General features: G+C 40.0%; 1 protein-coding gene across 4 annotated transcripts in view; it reads right to left on the reverse strand.

Moving 5' to 3' along the window:
- The window catches only part of PPP2R5C (protein phosphatase 2 regulatory subunit B'gamma), a 213,488-nt gene extending 198,798 nt beyond the window's left edge, over window positions 1-14,690 (reverse strand). For 3 of the 4 annotated variants that reach the window (XM_072630214.1, XM_072630212.1, XM_072630213.1), the window contains exons 1-2: window positions 14,347-14,690; window positions 13,003-13,068 (exon numbers count right to left, since the gene is read on the reverse strand). In XM_072630214.1, coding sequence (XP_072486315.1) covers window positions 13,003-13,068; window positions 14,347-14,373 — 93 coding nt within the window. In that variant the 5' untranslated portion in view covers window positions 14,374-14,690. Of the gene's footprint in view, window positions 1-13,002; window positions 13,069-14,346 lie in introns of those variants that run through there. The other variant, XM_072630219.1, reaches the window with a different exon arrangement.
- Window positions 14,691-14,726: the final 36 nt, after the last annotated feature.

Here is a 14,726-nt window from a genome sequence, read left to right on the forward strand (position 1 = left end):
TATTAGATTTGGCAATTAAGAAATCATTAGTGACTTTGGAGAGAGTAATATCTGTTGAATGATGAGGTCAGAAGCCAGACTGCAAAGACTTTCGACAGTGGGAGGAAAGGAAAGAGAGGGACCTACTGAAAATCTATATAGATGGCCTTTTTAAGAAGTTTAGCCACAAAAGAGATGAGAGATATGGGACAAGGGCTAGCAAGGATGGATTCAACAAAAGAGGGAGACACAAGCATGAAATTAATCTAGCAAAAAAATTGATTTAGACCAACAGTGCACAACATAGGACACTAGATACCAAGATAAGTTCCAAGTGGATATGCGGCTTAGATGAAAAAAAGGTCACATCATAGACAAATTATAGAGTTGGGAGAAAGGAAATGCCTTTCACAGTTGTGGATGGAGGAAGAGTTCATGACCACATAAAAGGACAGAGAGGATCCCAGAAGATAATAGGAAAAGTTTTAATTTCATAAAATTGAAAACATTTTGACTTAATAAAATCAAAGGGAAATAGTTGCCTGAGGAAAAAAATATTTGTAGGAAGTCTCTCTGATAAAAGATGGTTATCTAAGGTAAAAAAGAACGTATTCAAATATGAGCCATTTACCAACAGTTAGTTTGCATTTCTTCCAGAATTTCCTGTTTTTATCCTCCAAAACTAACATACTGCTGGTAGAGAAGTGAATTGGTCCAGTTATTCTAGAAAACAATATGGAACTTTACCCAAAAAGTCTCTTAACTATGTATACCCTTCAACTCTGTGATAACACTACTACGCCTATGCCCCAAAAAGATCAAAGAGGGAAGGGATCCATATTTACACAAATACTTATAGAATACTTTGATGTAGCAAAGTTACAAATTTGAAACAAAATGGGCACGCATCAACTGGGGAAATGGATGAAAAAAATAAAAATACATATATAAAAGTAATGAAAGAAATGATAAAAGGGACAACTTAGAGAAACCTGGGAAAATCTGTATAAATGACACAGTGATAAAAACAGAGAACAATTATACAATAACAATGCAGTAAAGAGAAACAATTTGGAAAGACTTCTCTTTTAATCAACATAATTACCAACCAAATTTCCAGAGGACCAATAATGAAGAATGCTACCCATCTCTTGACACAGAGATGACGGATTGACATAAATTAGGATATAGCCAATGTATAGACTGGTTTTGTGTCAATATTTCTTTTAATTGGGTGAGGAGGAAAACTTGGGGAGAGGGAGCAGGGCTGGTGATAATGTTTGCAACATCCTCCCCCCCAAAAAAGAAAGAAAAGAAGACCATTGAAGCATTAAGGGGAAATATAGCAGAGAAAAGAAGTTCAGAAGGAAATACTGACAAGCAGGGTAGGTTGGAAAATAATATGGTGAGTTTATTATATAATTTTTTAAAAAGCAACTTGCATGTAAGAGATTCACAAATTTATATATAATTCTTTAAGTGTTTAAGTGCAGAATTTAAAAAAAAAATTTTTATTAAAGCAAAAAGAAAAGGCTTCCTGGGTCAAATCTGGCAGGATTATTACTGAGTGGGGGGAGAGGTTTTGGGCTCCTAAGGTCAGACCTTTGATCCTTGTGTGGCTGGGAAGCATGGCAATGAATGTCCATTTGCAAGTCAGAGAGACTATGTGGTGAACTTCCACTGGGTAAATCTTAACTGGAGTAAGGATACTTCCTCATTCCTTCTTATTTCATCTATGTTACCATCTTCCCTTTCCTTCTTTTCCTGAAAATCTATGAAATGTTCGTGATTTTCATTTTCGTCTTGAGTCTAGAATGCTAAATAGTGTGCTAACTAATACCAAGCTAATAAGTAAGCTCTGCTTGGTTCCTCTGGTTCTATAATCATTTCAGTTATTTGCTACCAGTGTACAAAACTAATTACTTTATGTGATCATGGCCTTTAAGAGAAAATTCACAACCCATAACTTTCTGGAGACTCTGAATCTATTTCTAAACAAAAATCCAAGAAGAAATAGGAAAGCTCTTTTTAGATGGGCCATTTTTTGTCTCGTATGACTTATACACTGAATTGTTGTCAGGCCTGTTCTCTTATGCCCTCCGGTGGCAAAATGAGTTTGGAAATGTTTTTATTTTAGAAGTAAATGCACAGCATATGCAGTTTCTATCTAGTTAGATCTACAGTTGTGCTGAAATATGTCTTCTATATTGCCTTTTTCTTCCCTTTATATGAAAATTTTCCTTTAAAAAAATCCACTTTGGAAACTTATTTAATACAACATATAACTTTTTTCTAAAATCATCCATATTAAATCCAAAGCCACAGGAAAAAAAACTGGTAACAAAAACAAAACCAAAGAATTTATACATTCAACCACGTGAGAAAAGAGCAATAAATTCACATGTTATATATAGTAAAGATCAAAATGTATGGGGATTGGGGAGGTGATGTGGCTGCTCCTAATTGATAATTATTTAGCATTTATCATGTGTCTTGGCAGTGTGTTAGGTGCTAGGGGTACAAACACAAAAATGAAAACCCCCATCTTAAAGGAGTTTACATTCTATAAGGGGAAACAACATGTATACACGTACCAGGCAAAGTAACTGGGGGGTGGGGGGGACCAGAAGAAGGCACTAATAGCTAGAGAAGAGGATCACTGAAGGACTCACATAGGAGGTAGCACTTAACTGAGCTTTGAAGGAAATGGGATTCTAAGAAGCAGAAGTGAGGAGAAAGTACCCTGCAGACTAGGGAATGGTTTGTCCAAATACACAGAAATACCAAATGGAATGTCATATTCTATTTAATATTAAGAAGGCAAATTTGGCAAAATTGTAAAGAAAAAGGCAGGTTGGAGTCAGGTTGTGGAAGGCTTTAAATGCCAAGGAGTGTACATGTGATAGGAGTCCCAGCTTTCAAGGAGTTAACATTCCACAGAGACAGATAAAATATAAGTGTGTATACCCTCATTTTGCCACCCAGGAGTATAAGAAGACAGGCCCAAGAATTCAAAGAGGGCATATGGTCCTCAAAATGATGCACTTAAAAAGAGCTTTTCTGATTTTTCCTATATTTTTTTGCTTAGAAAAAAAAGTTAAGTGTTTCCATAATATGACTGGTTCTGGGCTCTCTCTCAAAAGCTGAAATCAACTAATGTAATTAGTTTTGTACAGTGGCAACAAAAAATTCCAGAGCCTAAAGAACTAGAGAAACCAAGCAACTGTGAACCACTGCAGTTTACTGAGCAGAAGACTGACATGATTAGGCCTGTGCTTTAAGATTACTTTGGCAGCTGAGTTAAGGTAAACTGGAGCAGCTGGGAACACTCGAGACAGGGACAATCAATCAGATGACTACTGCAATAATTTAGGGGGGGAGGGGCAGAATAAAGACCTGAAGTAGGGTGGTAGCTGCATTAGTAGGGAAAGGGGACTAATATGAGAGATCACACATATGTACAAAGGACAAGAATTGGAAACTCATTGGTTATATGGAATGAAATAGAATGAGTTGAAGATGACCACAAGATTGCAAACCTAGGAACTGGTACCCTTGACAGAAATGGAGAAGGTCAGAAAAGGGGTGTGTTTTGAAAGGGAAGGAAGAAAGACAATGAGCTCCAATTCAGACATTTTGAGTGAGATATCTACAGAATATTCAGTTTAAACCATCTAATGGACAAATAACTGTAGGAAAAATGTACTGGAGAAGATGAGAGAGATGGATCAAGGATATAAGTAAAAGAGCCGGCTGTGGCAGAGACAGGCCACCCCCTTTATTAAAGCCCAAAGTAAAGGAAGAAAAAATGAGTACTGATATTAAGGGAGCTTGAGACATAGCATATGAAAGATCATGGAACCCTTGCCAGATATGAGAAGGCTTGAGAAGGGAAGGTTTAGATGAGGAACTTTGGAAGTGTGATAGAAAATCAACTAAGAAAAAGGAATGCCTTGCTGCAATGAGGGCCTAGGTGAGATAACAATCTGAAGAGGACACAATTAGCATGGTTTAATTTCCTTCAGCACCATTCAGTAGCATGTTAAGTTGTACTACTGTGTTAAAGTTAATGCACTCATCTTTTGTGGTATGTTTCACAATCAATAAATAATGAAAGTTGTAGATAAAGGAACAATAACTTACAATCTTCAGGAGTTTTGGGGGTTGTTTCAGCCTAAACACTTTAAAAAATGTTCTTATCCTCTTGTTCATATACCTATATTTGTTAAAGTGAAAATAAAATTTATAGTAAAAATACATCTCTTCAACTTAATCATTATGATTTCAAATCTATTTGATTCCTGATTTATTATTTCTTCCTACTTTCAATCTAAGCTAAACTGATTTAATAAATGTTTTAAAAATCCACCAACTAATTAGGAACTTCAACATATCCTATGTACAAGGTGCCCTGAGGAAAAAAAAGAGCTAGTTTACTGTTTGCATGGAAGTTTCATTCTTGTTTTCTCCAACTAGATTCCCTGATAAGTTGTTTCTTCACTTCTGAGAACTTGTAGAGAAAGTCATATGTGCATAAAAAAACTACATAACATTTTGAATGCCAAATAAGTAATACATTGAGTAAATGCTATACAATTCAGAACATGAACACATGGGACCAGAGTCTAGGTCAGAGAAGATGGTATTTATGCCAGACCTGAAAGGAGTAGTAGGATTCTGACAAAGAACAGAGAGGAAGGTATTCAAGAGAGAACTGACTTGTAAAAAATAAAATCTTTTTTTCTTTTTTTTTTAAATTAATTTATTTAACTTTTAACATTCATTTTCACAAAATTTTGGGTTCCAAATTTTCTCCTCTTTTGTCCCCTCCCCCCACCCCAAAACACCGAGCATTCTAATTGCCCCTATCACCAATCTGCTCTCTCTTCTATCATCCCTCTCTGCCCTTGTCTCCATCTTTTCTTTTTTCCTGTAGGGCCAAATAACTTTCTATACCCCTTTACCTGTATTTCTTATTTCCTAGTGGCAAGAACAGTACTCAACAGTTGTTCCTAAAACTTTGAGTTCCAACTTTTTTCCTCCCTCCCTCCCCACCCCTTCCCTTTGGAAGGCAAGCAATTCAATATAGGTCAAATCTGTATAGTTTTGCAAATGACTTCCATAATAGTCGTGTTGTATAAGACTAACTATATTTCCCTCCATCCTATCCTGCCCCCCATTACTTCTATTCTCTCTTTTGATCCTGTCCCTTCCCATGAGTGTTGACCTCAAATTGCTCCCTCCTCCCCATGCCCTCCCTTCCATCCTCCCCCCCACCCTGCTTATCCCCTCCTCCCCCACTTTCCTGTATTGTAAGATAGGTTTTCATACCAAAATGAGTGTGCATTTTATTCCTTCCTTTAGTGGAATGTGATGAGAGTAAACTTCATGTTTTTCTCTCACCTCCCCTCTTTATCCCTCCACTAATAAGTCTTTTGCTTGCCTCTTTTATGAGAGAATTTGCCCCATTCCATTTCTCCCTTTCTCCTCCCAATATATTTCTTTCTTGCTGCTTGATTTCATTTTTTTAAGATATGATCCCATCCTCTTCAATTCACTCTGTGCACTGTGTCTATGTGTGCGTGCATGTGCGTGTGCATGTGTGTGCGTGTGTGTGTGTAATCCCACCCAGTACCCAGATACTGAATAGTTTCAAGAGTTACAAATATTGTCTTTCCATGTAGGAATGTAAACAGTTCAACTTTAGTAAGCCCCTTATGACTTCTCTTTGCTGTTTATCTTTTCATGCTTCTCTTCATTCTTGTGTTTGAAAGTCAAATTTTCTTTTCAGCTCTGGTCTTTTCATCAAGAATTCTTGAAAGTCCTCTATTTCACTGAAAGACCAATTTTTCCCCTGAAGTATTATACTCAGTTTTCCTGGGTAGGTGATTCTTGGTTTTAGTCCTAGTTCCTTTGACTTCTGGAATATCCTACTCCACGCCCTGCGATCCCTTAATGTAGAAGCTGCTAGATCTTGTGTTATCCTGATTGTATTTCCACAATACTTGAATTGTTTCTTTCTAGCTGCTTGCAATATTTTCTCCTTGACCTGGGAACTCTGGAATTTGGCCACAATGTTCCTAGGAGTTTCTCTTTTTGGATCTCTTTCAGGCGGTGATTGGTGGATTCCTTGAATACTTATTTTGCCCTCTGGTTCTAGAATCTCAGGGCAGTTTTCCTTGATAATTTCATGAAAGATGATGTCTAGGCTCTTTTTTTGATCATGGCTTTCAGGTAGTCCCATAATTTTTAAGTTGTCTCTCCTGGATCTATTTTCCAGGTCAGTTGTTTTTCCAATGAGATATTTTACATTATCTTCCATTTTTTCATTCTTTTGGTTTTGTTTTGTGATTTCTTGGTTTCTCATAAAGTCATTAGCCTCCATCTGTTCCATTCTAATTTTTAAAGAACTATTTTCTTCAGTGAGCTTTTGAACCTCCTTTTCCATTTGGCTAATTCTGCTTTTGAAAGCATTCTTCTCCTCATTGGCTTTTTGAACCTCTTTTGCCAATTGAGTTAGCCTATTTTTCAAGGTGTTATTTTCTTCAGCATTTTTTTGGGTCTCCTTTAGCAGGGTGTTTATTTGTTTCTCATACTTTGCTTGCGTGTCTCTCATTTCTCTTCCCAGTTTTTCCTCTACCTCTCTAACTTGATTTTCAAAATCCTTTTTGAGCTCTTCCATGGCCTGAGCCCATTGAGTGAGCTGGGATACAGGAGCCTTGACTTCTGCGTCTTTCCCTGATGGTAAGCATTGTTCTTCTTCATCAGAAAGGAAGCGAGGAAATACCTGTTCACCAAGAAAGTAACCTTCTATAATCTCATTTTTTTCCCCCTTTTCTGGGCATTTTCCCAGCCAGTGACTTGACTTCTGAATATTCTCTTTACACCCACTTTGCCTCCAGATCCGCCCAGCCAATGCTTGGGGTCTGAGATTCAAATGCTGCTTCCCAGCCTCAGGGCTTTGGCGGGGGTGGGGCTGCTATTCAGTGTGAGATTAAGTTCAGGTGCTCAGGGTCAGGGCAGGGCTGCCTCACAGGCTCAGTTCCCTCAGGGGGTTTATGGGGAGAACTTCAACAATGGATCCAGGCTCCTGCCTTGGGGAGCCCTGGTCTGCTGCTGCCTCCGCTGCTGCCTCCCGAGGAGGCCTGAGTTATGGGGGCACCCCATTCCCCTCTCAGCAAGCCGAGAAGACCCTCTCACCAACCTTTGGGGCCCGTGGGTGGAAGGACCCGCGTGGCCGCTGGAGATTCCGTCCCTGAAGCCTGCTCGGATCCGCTCCTCTCGGTGCCACGCAGCCAAGGCAGGGCTGGGCTCGGCTCCGGGTCCGCAGCACGAAGGACCTTTTGCGAGAGGTTTTCTAGGCTCTCTGGAACAGAAATCTCATCTGCTCCGTTGTTCTGTGGCTTCTGCTGCTCCAGAATTTGTTGGGAGTTCTTTTTTACAGATATTTTATGGGCTGTGGGTTCGGAGCTAGTGTATGTGTGTCTTTCTGCTCTGCCCCAAAAATAAAATCTTAAAGTAGGAAAGTGCAAGGCTAGTGGTAGGTACAACAATGAGTAGTACAGGTGTGGAATATTGATGTAGGACACTAGTTACCCACCTCAGGCTATCACCCAAATTAGGATTCTGAAAGTCTGGAGAAGGATGGTAAAGAATGCTCAAAAAATACTCATTCCTCAAGGTCCTGCCAAAAACTGAGTGAAGTGCAGGCTGATGAGAGAGACAGCAGGAAAAAGAAGCAGGTTCCTTACTCAGTCATAGCAACTGTGATACCATACCGGAATGTAATACCATCATTATTCCAAGAGATGGTCACCAGATTAAAAAGAAAAACAAACATTTTTGTTTCCTGCCCAAGTTCCCAAGGAGTGGCAAAATTTGGGATAGAACAAATTTGAAGCCTAAAACTAAGAAATTGTGAAGTCTTTTTAATTGTGAGAACCATGATATTTGCCAATTGAATCAGTTTAAAGTCAGAATAGAATAGGATCTACTGGTGTAGGACAGTAGTAGCTAAGATTAAAAATAAAATAAGTAAGGGATAAACCATAAGAGTCTTAAATGTCAAGCTAAGGAATTTGAGGTTTATCTTGTAGGTCGAAGGTGTCAAACAAACGGCCTACAGGCTAAGTTGCTGCTCAAATCAGATTAATATGTAACTGAGAAATATTTAACAAAATAAATAAAGATACAATAATACAAAGATAACATTACATTTTTAAATTGTCAACATACGACCTACAAGGATGAGTCTGACAACCAGGAAACAATGAAATCATTGAAGATTTTTGAGCAGAGGATCAGCATGATGAAAGTAATTGCATAGGGTAGTCGGAGGAAAAATGGTCTAAAGCAAGGACAGACTATTGCATGAAGTGACAAGGTTGATGTCACTAGAAATAAAAAGTGACACACTGGAAAGAATCTTAAAAGGAAGGATCAGCAGAACTCTGGGGCTGACCAGATATTTGAGGAACCAAGTAGAGCTATTAAAAGTTGCATGTGAAAAGGTACAAAGTAATCATAATAGGGCAAGACACAGAAACCATTACAGACCTTCTCTTCAGCAAGACATTATAAAGTTGCTACGGAGACTTTCTAAACACACCTAAATCAGAGAATATACCTAATATGATGATGAAGAAAAAAATGAAACTACATGTGTTTAAAAATGTGTTTGCAGATGCACTAATTTCTTTTTATAGCAACAACCAATATGTAAGAGGCATTAAAAGAATATTATATATATGAAACAGCTTAATTCTAACACAACTAAATCTTGAAAAACAAATCAATTTCCAAAGATTACAAACTGACAAAAAATTCTTATTTGCAAAGATGTAGATGTTACATACTAAGAAAATGTAAACTGTTCTCTAAGGACTGTCTCCCTTTGCCAATTTTCCAATCATATTCCAATATGAATTGATTTGGGAGTTCATTTGTAATAGCTTCTCATTAATAGCTACAAATAAACTATGGGGTGAAGAAGAGGATGGAAGGAAAGGGAGATAAACATAAAGCAGTAAGATTCAATAAAAGTAACTAAATCAATTACAATTATAGTATTTTGCTATATTCAAAAGTGGAACCATCTAAATAACTGTAGAGTGGAGGCTCTTAACATTGGATCCATAACTTGGGTTTTTTTTTTAAATGTTGATAACTATTGTTTAATTGGTTTCCTTTGTAATTCTATGTATTTTATTTTATGCAGTAGAAACATCAATAAAAGAAAGGGTCCATAGGTTTCACCAGACTGCCAAAGGAATCCATGAAAGGTTAAAAATTGTAGAGAACTTCAACAGGTTATCCAGTTCTTTTAGGCAGTATTCCTATTAAATTATCCAAAAGAACTAACTGGATGTCACTTATAAGCACAGGGAATTTTAAGTGAAAAGAATTTTAGAAGTTATTCTTCATTTTAGAGAGAAGAAACCTATGACTCCAAGAGGTCAAGGGACCCATGCAAGAGCAAGTTTGTGGCAGCTATGGAACTAGAAGCTGGGTTATCTGATTACCATCCAAGGTACCTTCCACTATACAACTGTTCTTCCTGGTACCAATTAATTTAGAAGATTTCAGTTCCCCTCATCCAGAATTCACTAAGCAAACTTTTATTATAGTCATCCTAAAATCTTCTTTTGCACTTTAAGTCAAATTCCCTCCTGAGCTCTCTTCAGTGGAGAGAACAGTTATTATAAGAATCATTCAAACAACCGAAACAAAATGAACCATCAATACAAAAAGTAAAATTCTTGAACAATTTCCTTGCTAGTGCTATTTTCAATTCAAATATGACTGTTTGACCTTTGGGTTAGATTTATGTTACTTCTTCTCACATGATGCTCCAAGAAGGGTACACTGCCCTCATGCAGGGCAAACTCATGTGATATTCAATTCATTTCAACAAACATTTTATCATTAATGGCCCACCTACTACATGCAGGGCACTGTGCTGAAAAACAATAATTGTAAAGATGAATATTAAATCAAGAAGGCTTTGAAATGAAGGCTTTGAAATGAGGCAGTGAAATTTCAAACTTATTTAAGATTCCCACTTGAAGTATTCAGACATAACTGTAATAGTAGCAAAGAAATGAAATTTTAAAAATATGCAGTAATGGCTTAGTTGACCACACAATAAGTCAATCACTTAATAAATGTTCAGCATAGTGCCTGGCTTGGAGTAAGTAGTTAGTAAATACTTTTTCATTCATTTTCATACAATAAGTAGGTAGAACTGGAAGCAAGGTAGCAAGAGGAAAAGCTATGAAGGAGCAGTAAATGATGAAGGACCAATTAAGTGTTCAGACAGAACTAAAAGTTATTCAGTTTACATTAAAGTAATTCAAAATATTCTATTCTTTATCCTTTCAAGGAAACATCCAAGCTAACTTCAGGTTCTCTAATTCTAACTTTAAAGCAATATTGGTGGAACAGATAAGTTAAAAAGAGAATTGAAGAATGAGCTTAGTAGATCTCAGTAGCTAAAAAAGATTTCAAAGCTAACAGCAAACAACCTAACATAATTACTTTATAAAACTGATATGTTTAGTGTCGCTCAGACCTTTCCTCCTATGGAGTTACTTACTAATGGCTTTTTAGGTTCAAATCCTAGTTTGAATTTAGGCTTCAACTCTGATTTTTCCCTGCAATAAAATCTGGGTCAGTGAAACAAACACTTGGAAATCTCTGTAAGCCCTTATTAGTGAGAGGGAATATTACAGCATTTAGAGCAAGAAAGAACTTTAGAAATCATCCAGTCTACCTCCCTCATGGATACTGAGGCCTATGGAGCTTAAATGACTTGTCCAAGGTCACACAGGTAATTAGTAACAGAGATGGAATTTGAACCCAAGTCCACTGACTCCAAATCCCGTACTGTAAGATCACTTCAATGGCCTCTGTGCCAGCATGTACATTGGATAGCAAGAACAGTCTGGAGAGTAACTAGGAAACTGGCAGTTATTGGATAGGTCAAGGCTGGTAAAAGGAACATTTACGTCCTGGAAAACTTTCAGTGTAGGAACTCCTGGTGTGAAAACTCCTCCCTCTGAGGCAGGCCAGAAATTTACCAGTCAATTAAAGTATTAGAGGACTGCCTGCCCCACATTTCCTCAGAACAAGGAGGGGTCTATGGGACTCTACATTCAGTGCCAGGCTTTGTCCAATATCTAAATTGGAAGAGCTGTTTTTATCCCTCTTTCTTATTGTTATAAGGGATTGCTATACAGGAAGGGGGAAGGGAGGACTACCTAGGCAAATGTAGGTGTTAAATAAACAAAATATAGCAATAACAATTTATTAAAGAAAAAAAGAATTGCCTGGAGCACAGGGAGATGAAGCCGTTTGTACAAAGATTGGCTATTAGCATATGGCAGAGACAGGAAATGACCCCAGTTCTTCTTGATTCCAAGGCCACCCTCTATCTACTATGTCAATTTAAATGAAATGATTCACAGAATGTGCTACCAAAATATGCAATTATAATGGTTAGTAGAGTCAATTCTTGATTAGCTATAATAATCAAAGGGTAGAAAAAATTGGTATAAATAATTCAAAGATATATTAAAATTTTTTTCAATGTATTTCTATGCTTTTAGGGATCAGGAGATTTATCTTAATAACTGTTACATTTAACATTAAAATTACTTTGCACTCCCTAACTGCAAAAAGAGGGAGATCTAAAGTATGATGAGCGGTAATGGAAAGAAAATGGAAATTTAAAATCTGCCATGAGTTAAGTACCTACACACATACACACACATATGTAAGTATGTATACACACACATATAATACACACATACATATATAATTAAGAAGATGTTTTATATCTAAAAAATTAGCTTCAATGGAACCTATTAAAGTTTCTTACATGGCTTTCAAAAAAAACAAGTATAATTCCTAAGTGGAATTTCATTAATTCTATGGGAATGGAAATAAATGTCAAAGTGATCAGACTAAGTACGTTATGGAGTCAGCTCTCAGAACCAGCAGACTAAATTAGACTGTTTCTTTTATAAGGAGCCTAATTCAATGTGCCTATTAGCTGCTCTTTTAGATAGTATGATTTAGGTTCCCAAGTCCAATCAGTAGGTCATCTTCACTCAGTCCAGAGACCCAATGGACAAAACAAAGTAGTGATTGTGGAAATCCACAAGTTAAAATGACTCAAAGCAACTGTCCAGACTGTCAGTTGATGACATCATCAGTAAATAAGGAACATGGCTTAAAAAATAGGCTGTTGCCAAATACAAGTACAATTTGGAATTTACTCTGTCACGAATCAGCAAAAGTAATATGCACAAGGGGACAAAAAAGTGAGAACTAACACTAAAATAGAACACTGATAGGAGAACATAACAAAAGGCTAAAAATTATTTTAAAAAACAGCAAGAGACTTTTTCATGGAGGTGGGGAGGCCTCAGCCTAAATAGGAAAGGATAAGAAATCAATTAACCAACATGATAAGAAAGAAGGGTTTAGCACAGGTACACTCCCAATCAGCTGAAGGCGGGGGAAGGGGAGTTGAGTATGTAACTGAAGAGTGTGTAGAGATTGAGAGGTGGGTGGTAGGAGGAGGAGTGAGAGGGTGAAGAATTAACAGTTGATAAAGCCTCCTGGCAGATTAGAAGGAAACTGGTCCAGCAGTAGAAAAGAAGAACCAGCAGCTAAAAGGAATAAGTAGAACATGTGTCAGAGAAACATGCCTCCCTGACTGACAGAAACAATATCAGGTCTGTTAGGAGGAAGAGGGAGAAGAGGCCTTTGGGATTACACAACTACGTTGTTGAGCTTTGCTTTTAAACATCCCCATTCCTCATTTTTCCAAATCTGAATTTTCAAATTTCCATTTCTCCACATATCTCCTAAATAAATAAGAGGAAGGGATGACAGAAGCCAAAAGTTCCTTCATATGGGGGAAAATGCCAAGTATTCTGGGTTCTACCACTCTTGATTTTTCTAACTGCTAAAACCAAAAATGTGACTAGTCCAAACACAATAGTTAATTATAATTACCTCTTGTTCTACAGCATCTTGTCCTTCTTTTGTACTTTTTCCACTTTTTCCCGATTTTGCTGGTTCCTGAGAAAACATCAAGCAGATTAAGTTTTATATTTTTGAGTTTGCAAAACCTTCAAACGTTTTAAAACTCTTAAGAACCTATGCAATTACATCTCATTTTAATATTGTTAGAAAGTTCTAAAATATATTGCTTTTTAGAGATGTAACAGACAAGACATTTATTTACTTTTTAGTTTTTGTTACCAAGGCTACAAAACAAACAGATATATGCAATTATTTATGGTGTTGTATGTGTTTAAAAAAAAAAGCTCCCTTCCTTTTCCCTTTTCCTAAACTCCTATGATGGTGGTTTCTAAGGTGACACTAAAATGCTATACAGCGCCACCTGAAACCAAAACAAAAAAAGCCAACGCAGCAGAAATACATATTATCACACATCCACATCATCACAATGCAGGATAATAATACTATTTTATGGCACTAGAAAGTCTCTTTGGGAAGGGACACAGAATTCCTCCCGATCAGGAGGAATCCCCTAGACAACTACGGTGAGCAGAGAAGTTTGGTGTCCAGGGGTGATTTCCCAAAGCCTCTCCCCAGAGTTCGCAAGACACCCCCAGTCCCAGGCCCCCGACGGCTGCGGCTGTTGCTTCACCCTCTTCTCCAAAGCATCGCTGCAACCGGTATCGCCCCCCACCACCCCCGTCGCTGCTGCTGCCGCGGGAAAGAGGTTCTGGGGCGGGGGAGGCACCGACTGTGGACGCCAGATGCCGTTTCCCAGGGCATCCCGCCCGCCTTGCCTCCCAGGACAATCTCGGGCTGCTGTCACGGATCCCCAGGGGCCTGGAGGGGGGCGGAGGGGCGAGGGGTGGGCGCCACCAGCCGCCCGGGCGTGGGCGGGTGGGGAAAGGTGCCCCTTCTCCTACTTGCTGGAGGTTTACCAACTCCTGGGGGTGAGGGGGGGGGGGGGGGGGTGTGGAGCAGAGGGTGGACCTAGGGTTAGGCCGCCGGCAGGGAGGGCTCCCGCTGCCCCGTCCAAGGCCTGGGCACCCCGGGCGCTTCCGCGCCTGCTTTGCTTCCTGGGTGACTAACTCCGAAGCATCAGTTGTCACTGCTCGGGGCTGGGGTCCCGGCCAGCGGGGGCGGCGCAGGCGGGCCCCCAGCCAGGAGCAGAAGTTGTCGGCGAGTTCTCGTCTCAGGGGGGCGGCGCCCGGGCCCCCACACTAGGCCCCGTCCCCAAAGGGGCAGTTTCGTTTTCTCCCCTCCCGCCTCCAGGCCCGGCCCCCAGTCCCCGTCCCCTCGGCTGGCTCGGCGGGCGGGCCGGGGCCCCGGACTCACTTTCTCCTTCTTGTTTTTATTCGGCATGGCTGGTGCGGGCCGCCCGCCCCTGCCGCCTCCTCCTGCGCCGCCGCCGCCGCCGCCGCCGCCGCCGCCGCCGCCTCCTCCTCCTCCTCCTCCTCCTCCTCCTCCTCCTCCTCCACCGCCACCGCCGCCTCCAGCAGCAGCACCGGCAGGAGCAGCAGCAGCAGCGCCCCTGACGCTGCCTCCCTCTGCCCTCCCGCCGCCTTCTCAGCCGCCACCCCCGCCGCCGCCTTGCCGGGGACTGAGTCCCTCCCTCGCCCTCGCTTCCCCTTTTCCAGGCTCCCAGAGGCTGCAGCAGCCGCGGCGGCGGCGGCGGCGTCTCTTCGCCCCTCCCCCCCAGCCCTGACCGCCCCCCT

The sequence above is a fragment of the Notamacropus eugenii genome, chromosome 1 (assembly GCF_028372415.1).
Source record: "Notamacropus eugenii isolate mMacEug1 chromosome 1, mMacEug1.pri_v2, whole genome shotgun sequence".
NCBI lineage: Eukaryota > Metazoa > Chordata > Mammalia > Diprotodontia > Macropodidae > Notamacropus > Notamacropus eugenii.